At 42.6% G+C, this 7816-nt stretch overlaps 1 protein-coding gene across 1 annotated transcript; it reads left to right on the top strand.

Annotated features, from left to right (window-relative positions):
• The first annotated feature begins 725 nt into the window (after positions 1–725).
• LOC133965324 (metalloreductase STEAP4-like) lies at positions 726–7816 on the top strand. The gene is made up of 10 exons (XM_062399807.1): positions 726–1220; positions 1458–1565; positions 1659–1729; positions 1852–1939; positions 2931–3209; positions 3323–3417; positions 3534–3644; positions 4162–4204; positions 4339–4503; positions 6983–7816. Exons 1-10 carry the CDS (start codon positions 1020–1022, stop codon positions 7238–7240), a joined length of 1419 nt encoding a protein of 472 aa, XP_062255791.1. The 5' UTR covers positions 726–1019; the 3' UTR covers positions 7241–7816.

Below are 7816 nucleotides of genomic sequence, written 5' to 3'. Positions count from 1 at the left end.
CCTGTGTTGCTGCTGAACAACACATGAATTGGGTAAACTGTCTGTGATCTAAGTCCTGTCTCACTCTGCACTCAATCTTGGACACAAGCAGTTATATTTCCATTACTGTCTGTCTGTTATCAGGAATCGTCTTGAAACTTGCTGGAAGTGTAAGGGGTACGGGCAAAAGAAGAGCTCATTCACTTAAAGAGTGGACACCATTAAGGGGACACATACAGGAGGTTATTTCTGAGCAGCTGACATTAGATAAACCACAATTAAGAGATTTGCAGCACAACGTGCCACACATGGGTGAGCTCATTGGGTTGTTTTAATATGGGCATTTCCGTTGTGTCCTCATATTAACTGGGCTTTCACCTACTGCCTCACTGTGTTACCCAATGTTTGCAGAGCAGTGATTTCGTAAATGAAGAAACTCCACTCTGTTGACACTGGATAACTGGGATGCAAGTTCTGGCTCCCGGCATTGTACAAACCGTTCTTAATGTTCTGGTGATTTCCGAGAAGACGGTCAACGTGACACATTGACACAAAATTTCCTACCCCAACACACACAGACAACAAAAAAGCACAGAGTTTGTACACACTAACCGAACACAACTCTGATACTTGTGCCAGATACATTCCTATGTTTTGCCAGAGAGTTTCCCAGTGCGGACAGCCTTCAGCCTATCCTGAGAGGGAAGGAGGAGGGGAGGTACCAAAACAAGAACTGATTCAAAAGAGAAAAATCTGTCACTACACAGAGTAATGAGTTAGAAGTGGATACAGGTTGGCCTGAAGGGGAGACGTTTGATTCTTCCCTACACTTTTCCCAGAACCACCCACATGAGCTGTTACTTTGAGGACTATAATTTTGTTTCCTCTGCCTCAAGTCTGGACATATCACTCAGTCATCTTTCAGAGCGGCTGTCTAGTCATTGACAGAAACCCTCACAGAGTGTTTTGTTCTTTGGAAACCACCGGAGATATCCTCAGCGTTTGTGGCAGACGGTGGTCACACCTGCTGCAAAAGCAACATGTCCAAGGAGGTGAAGCCAGAGAGTGTGTCCCTGAATGCTCTCGGCACAGCAGCTGCCCCAGAGTCCGAGCTGTTGTGTATCTATGGGACGGGGGACCTGGGTCGCTCACTGGGACTGCGTCTGCTCCAGTCTGGCTACAGGGTGGTCTATGGCAGCCGCAGACCACAGAGCTGTGGTCCCTTGCCTCAGGGAGCTCAGGTACACCCCTCTCACTGGAGTTCAGCTTTTGTGTTTACAGCTTTTGTTTTGATGATTGATGTTAATCAATAGCTGATACTTGAGAGTATGTGTTGCATATTCAGCTCTGGGGGAAAGCAAGTGAGCTAGAAGGTCACTGATGAAGTGTGTGTCAGCCAGCTATTCATTACTGACTGTATTTTGATACGTAATGGCCCTGAATGACAGTAGTACTATTTGTTTGCATGTGTTTTTCAGGTGATGAGCCATGCAGCGGCATCTCAGTCAGCTGGTCTGGTGTTTATTTGCATTCACAGAGAACACTATGAATTCCTCGAGGCTCTCGCACCTCAGCTCAAGGGGAAGGTACCTTGTTGCACGGTCAGACGCTTTTGTGTCACACAGCAGTTGGTTAATTTCTAACTTTTAATCCACTCCGCTAATTTCATTGATCGGAAGGTGCTGGTGGACGTCAGCAACAACCTCAAGAAGAATATATATCCGGAGGCCAATGCTGAGTACCTGCAGAGGTAAAAGGAAATCCGGCAATAACGAGGACTGCCTAAAACATTAAGAACTGTTGTGGATCATGTGTTTTGAATCCTCAACAGCTGGTGGAACAAGGAGCAAACGTTTCTTGTTTGTTTTCCAGGCTGGTCCCCGGAGCTCATGTGGTGAAAGGTTTTAACACTTTGTCTGCCTGGGCTCTGCAGAACGGACCGACAGATGCCAACAGACAGGTACGGAAGGAGCCTGTTTCCAAACAGTTTACACATTCAGCATCGGATCTGTATAAAGTCACCTCCACCGAGGATATTATGTTTTCAATGGTGTTTGTAAAATAGCAGGATTATGCCAAAACTATTTGATCATTTCCATGAATTCTAGAAAGTGAAAGTAACTCAATGTTTTGGAGCAGCAGATCCAGACAATCGAGCAGATGACGGAATTTGTTTCCACTTGCTTTAACATGACAAAACAAGGGGTTAGCCTTGACAGAGGTATGCAGCAAGGAGGTTATGTTTTAAACCCTGTTTATTTGTTTATATTACATCTTATCTTTTTCACTTTCACTCACATTGAGATTCAGGCCATTTTTCACAGATTTCCACTTCAAGGAGTTGTCAGCGCCAAAGTGTTTTGCACATTGGGGTGCCGAGCAACAAGTTAAAACTAATTGTCGCCTTCCAAGATGTAAACATTTATGTCAAAATGATATGATCAAGTCATTTGAAGTCTTGATCAAATCCAAATCCGAGCAAAAGAAGCCAAACCTGAGTAGACAGCCTTCTGTCTCTGCTGTGACTTCCATCTGTGATGTGCTCTTGAATCAATTAACTCCACAATCTCTCCCAGATCTGTGCTTCTTTTCACGTGCTTTGCTCTCTCTCTCTCTCTCTGGGTGCTGCAAAGCTGCGGCATATGCAGGTTTTTCTCTTTCATTTTGATCTGGTTGCGGAATCCCAGTGGACGCTAAAACCACACAGGAGTCCTTTGTGTTGTGGAGGGAATATGTGTACGTATTGGGTTGTCTTGTGGTGTTTGGACCACTATCAGCAAAATCACATATGTTGACTGAGCATTGTTATTCGTTTTTACCTGCTTTCCTCTACTTAAATTGGTTTGATCGTTGCGTGAACAAGGAAATAAACATACATGTATAAATATGAGGTAATGAAGACAATTGCCAACCAACATGTTTTAAAAACTACAGATGTTTTCATGCTGCAGGTTTACCTGTGTGGAAACAGTGCTGAGGCAAAGCAGGCAGTGGCAGAGGCAGCCACCAAATTGGGCTTCTCAGTTCTGGATAGAGGGTCCCTGTCTGCAGCCAGAGAACTGGAGGACTTCCCCCTGCAGCTGTTCCCTGAGTGGAGGCTGCCTCTCCGCGTGGCCGTCGGCCTCACCGCCTTCTTCTTCTTCTACGTCCTCCTCAGAGACGTCGTCTACACGTACGTTTATGAGGGGAAAGACATCTCTTTTCGAATCATGGTGTCCCTGGCCAACAAGGTAAACACTGCTTAGCGCCAGCATGTGTTCCTCGAAAAATAACTTCATATAAATCATGGTGCACATTCATGTCCTCACAATGATTCATTTTGTTCTTAATCTTTATCTTTCAGGTGTTTCCCATTGTGTCTCTCATCATGTTGGCTTTGTGCTACCTGCCTGGCGTCATCGCTGCCGTCCTTCAGCTCTACAGAGGAACCAAATACAAGTCAGACACCAGAACAAACTGAATGACATGATATTTAGCGCCTTAACACAGGTGCACAATTTCTGATGTATTTTAAATATTGCTTCATACCAGTTAAAGTATGTTTGTTGTTGTAGGCGTTTCCCTAACTGGCTGGATCGCTGGATGCTGTGCAGAAAACAGCTGGGATTACTGGCACTTGGCTTCGCCTTTCTACATGTGCTCTACACCCTCGTCATCCCCATTAGGTACAAGTGGTTAATCTTGAATTTACTTTTTAGATTTGTTATTAATTTAAACAAATAATGTCAGCTTGGAAAAAATCTCAACTTTAGACAAACCTTTTGTCAAGTGATGAATTGACGAGATAAAATAGGAAACTATGGGCCTTTCAAAGACGCTGATATGAAAACTTGCCGTCAAGAAGTGAATTTATGTTTACATGTTACATAAAGATCTGCTTTATTTTCTTAATTCAAATTGTATGTATATGTTATTTCAATTTTCTAGTTTTGTTTATAGTTATTCATTGTAAAGTTGATTGTGAAAGTGTAATATATCAAGCCTGAATTACAGTTTTTGTCATAAGGGTTTGATAATGACATCTTAGGAATAGATAGAAAGAAAGAAAGAAAGAAAGAAAGAAAGAAAGAAAGAAAGAAAGAAAATATTTAATTTAATATGAGCTAGTCATCAAAGAGGAAGAGCTGTCTGGATTTTCCAGATGCTAATTTTCTAAATACTTTTCTAATTTTCATCCTCCAGATATTATGTGAGATTCAGGATTAGTGCAAGGATCATCTCACAGGTAAGGCAGCTACACAGGTCGAAAAGAAGAATGAAAAATGAACTCATACTTGTGAATTCAGACAGTTTTTCAATAATAGTTATCTTTTTCCTTCAGTACACACACAAAAGGTATTTGTTTACTGTCACTTTAAGATCAAGGACAACGAAACGAGCGAGTTTGACAACACTTCAGCCTGGCGTTCGGACTCCTACTACTCTGTGGGGATCCTGGGATTCGCGGTTTATCTCCTGCTGGGAATAACGTCTCTGCCCTCCGTCAGCAATGCTCTCAGCTGGAGGGAGTTCAGCTTCGTACAGGTAGACACTGGCATGTTTGCTTCAGTTAAATGATTCATGGATATTTGAATGTGTGAGCTCTAGTTGTCTATACATTCAGTTTTTGGACCCAAATTCTACTTGAGCTGTGTAGGATACTGTGCAGCACATCAGCACTTGGCTCAGTCCCTGCATCTTGTTTACATGGTGAAACCCTGGTGGTCACAACTGGAGGAATGAGACTGTGGAACTTTCTCACAACAGTTTCCAGTGGTGTGAGCCTCCTGAGCCAACTACCCAACAATGTTTCCCTTAAAGTGTCTGTGCGTGTGTGTTTACAGGAATCATTGAAGGAGACATTTTATGCTTTAACATTTTCTCCTTTAGTGTCCACAATTTTTTTTCTGTATGACAAAAGTTCTGCACAGTTAAAAACTCCAAAGTCCTGTGGTGGAGAAGGCTCCTGACGCACCTTAAACGCCTTGTCAGTCGATACTTCTGCAGATGCAAATAACACGATAGAAATCTGCATAATACCCTACCCATCTACACGTGCTGGAAGTGTCTGAATCACAACGGAGTGGGCTAGCTGGCCAATCAGAACGGACTATACTTTAATCAGAGGGGTGGCCTTTAAAGAGACAGGAGCTAAAACTAAGCGTTATAGACAGAGGCTGAAAGGTGGAGCTTCAGCAATGAAGAGTGTGAGGAACGTGGTGCGTTTTCTGAACATTACAGCATGTCAACTTTTTCAAGTAAGATTATGAGAAATTAAGATAATAACATGATTATCATAATATTTCCTTTAAAAGTTGTGAAGTCGTAACCTTTCCGCTGGTGTCCACATAAATCTTGAATGCTAAAGTTTGGCTTATGTTTCCCGCGACATCTTTAGACCCTTGATCACCAATCAAGTTAAGAAGCCACATGCGTGTATTCCTCCAATTAGATTTGCACTTAAATGCTACAACCACTTCACAAAGTGAAACGCAGCAAAGGTATCAAACCTTTTATACCCAACAAGGCACAACGTCAAGTCACGACGAAAAGGAAACTGAATGGCAGACGAGCACATTGCCGCTCATTTTAGGGCCAATTCTATGATATTTCATGAGCCGTCTTTTGATGAAAAGAATAAAAACAAGCTCATTGGGAAGTTTTAATATGGACCAGATGATTATCTCACCTCCTCACTGTGGCCTTGAAAAGCTGCAAATGACAACCAGATTGATGATTCAGTTAACAGAGACACATGCTCCTAATATTAAACAGGGTCACTTGGTATCCACTTAAAATGTGTCCTCTGGAGAATCTTCAAGGTGTGTTGTGAAATGTTGTGTGTACTATTGCACCTGTTTATGCTCCAGGCTGCTGAGGTTTCGCTTAGAAACTTACAGAAAGAGGCTACTGGACCTTTATAAGATGTGTGGATACCAGCAGAAAAACGGTTCGCTGGGATCTTCACATTATGTGATTTCGCCATCAACGAGCGATTCGGTGCGTGGGCTCAGATGAAGCACTCTGGCATGTTGGTGATATTTTCATCGTTTCCTTGCTAAATTTTCCACTTTGATTGTTTTCACTCAGGCAGACACAAATATTTACCTTTTTTTCTCCCTCTTTGACCGATCAGAAGGAAATTGGACTCACTACAGGGAACGAGATCATTCATAAATGTAACTGGGTCATGTCAAGCTCATTTTCTCATTCCACAGCCCTCCCCTTTACTCCAGCCCAAATTAGAGCAGCGCTTTAAATGTTAAGTTATTCATCAAATGTAATTTGGGGGGCATATATTATCCTTGGCCACAGTCTTAAGGTTTTGAGTATAGAATAGATCTGTCTGCCTGAAGATGTGTGGGTGCATGGACATTCACGATGTACTGCAGTATGTTCGCACCAGGTAGATGAGCACGGTTTAACATGTGTGCAAATGTGTAGGTGTTTATAACATGAACCAAAAATGTTCCTGAATTTTTACAGAGAATGCAAATGTCAAAGTCAGCTGCTGCTCTCAAACTTTTCCTGCCAGGTATTTGGTAAAATGTCTGGGTGAGTTCATGCGAGAATACAGCAGGAAAGTTTGAAGTGGGCGTGAACGTGGAACTTGAGGAATAGAAATGTCTCAGGAAGAAAAACCAAGATGTCTACTTGTGAAGACGTGATTTGAGAACTGTAAAGGCCCAAATTACTGTGCTGTCCACAGACTCTTAGAAGTTATATTCGGCCTCCTGCATGTTCTGTACTCAGGTTCCACCCCTAGCCTCAATGTTCTGGACATTTTTCTGTTGTTGAGTCTTCTTCTGCTTTCTTCATATGTAAAAGGCAATCTCCGGAGAATATCCAGATGCAATTTTCAAGACATTTTGTGTTGTTTATGATCTGAAAACAGCTTCTAAGGCCATTCTATCGCATTTGAGCTCACTGGGAACTTTGCACTATAATTAGATCTGTTTTTTCAGGACTGTAACTATATGAATCTGTATATGTTAATGCATTACTCTATCTTTCTCTCCTCCAGTCAAAGCTAGGCTACCTCACGGTGTTCCTCTGCACCCTTCACACCTACCTGTATGGGTGGAACAGGTTCCTTAAATCCTACGCCTACCAATGGTACACTCCTCCTGGCTACATGCTCAGCCTTGTGTTGCCATCTGTGGTGTTGGTGCTCAAGCTGTTGCTCATGCTGCCCTGCGTGGACCGCACCCTCACCCGCATTCGACAGGGCTGGGAGAGGACAGACCCGGAGGATGACAGCAAGAAATCACTGCTCACATAGGACTATCGCAATTACGGACACAAGACCTTGCTCTGCACGGAAAACGCAGACACAAAGACGCCACAGTGACTTGCCTTGCAAAAGTTCTCTCATCAGGTTACTATAGCTTGCTGTTGTGCATGTCGTGGATCTGACACTATACTCTCTTTTTGTTGCGTTCTGTTGTTAACAAAGCCAACAGACAAAACAATCTCTCTATATGTACTCGTGTTGGAGTTTTTCAATTTTGTTCACAAATGCATGACAGGATGGCATTGTGTGTTGTTTCATTATTCATTCCAACGCCTTGGACCTACGTATATAATCAGACACGTCGAAGCATCTATGCCCTTCACCTTTGTTATATCATGTCTTTAGCATGCCTTGTGTACTCGTCCTTTAAATGAAGCGACTCATTCAACATCAGCAGCAACAGCTTGAACATATCTGAGATTTATATCTGGGTTTCTCAACAACCTACAATCTACAGTTTATTGGCTTGTTTTTTTTCTGTAAATTGTGATTTGTATTTCTATATTTGGTTCGCACTACAGTACCTGGAAATGTTCTCCGAAATAAACTTCACTGAGCAGCGTT

The sequence above is a fragment of the Platichthys flesus genome, chromosome 11 (genome assembly GCF_949316205.1).
Source record: "Platichthys flesus chromosome 11, fPlaFle2.1, whole genome shotgun sequence".
Lineage (NCBI taxonomy): Eukaryota > Metazoa > Chordata > Actinopteri > Pleuronectiformes > Pleuronectidae > Platichthys > Platichthys flesus.
Note: the sequence above shows the minus strand (reverse complement) of the source record. Positions and strands in the feature narration are given on the sequence as shown.

Excerpts from the sequence above, each read along its gene's own strand:
- LOC133965324 (XM_062399807.1), top strand. The coding sequence starts at position 1,020 with ATGTCCAAGGAGGTGAAGCCAGAGAGTGTGTCCCTGAATGCTCTCGGC. Across the intron at positions 1,940-2,930 it reads CGACAGATGCCAACAGACAG|GTTTACCTGTGTGGAAACAG; the intron begins GTACGGAAGGAG and ends TTCATGCTGCAG. Across the intron at positions 3,645-4,161 it reads ACCCTCGTCATCCCCATTAG|ATATTATGTGAGATTCAGGA; the intron begins GTACAAGTGGTT and ends TTCATCCTCCAG.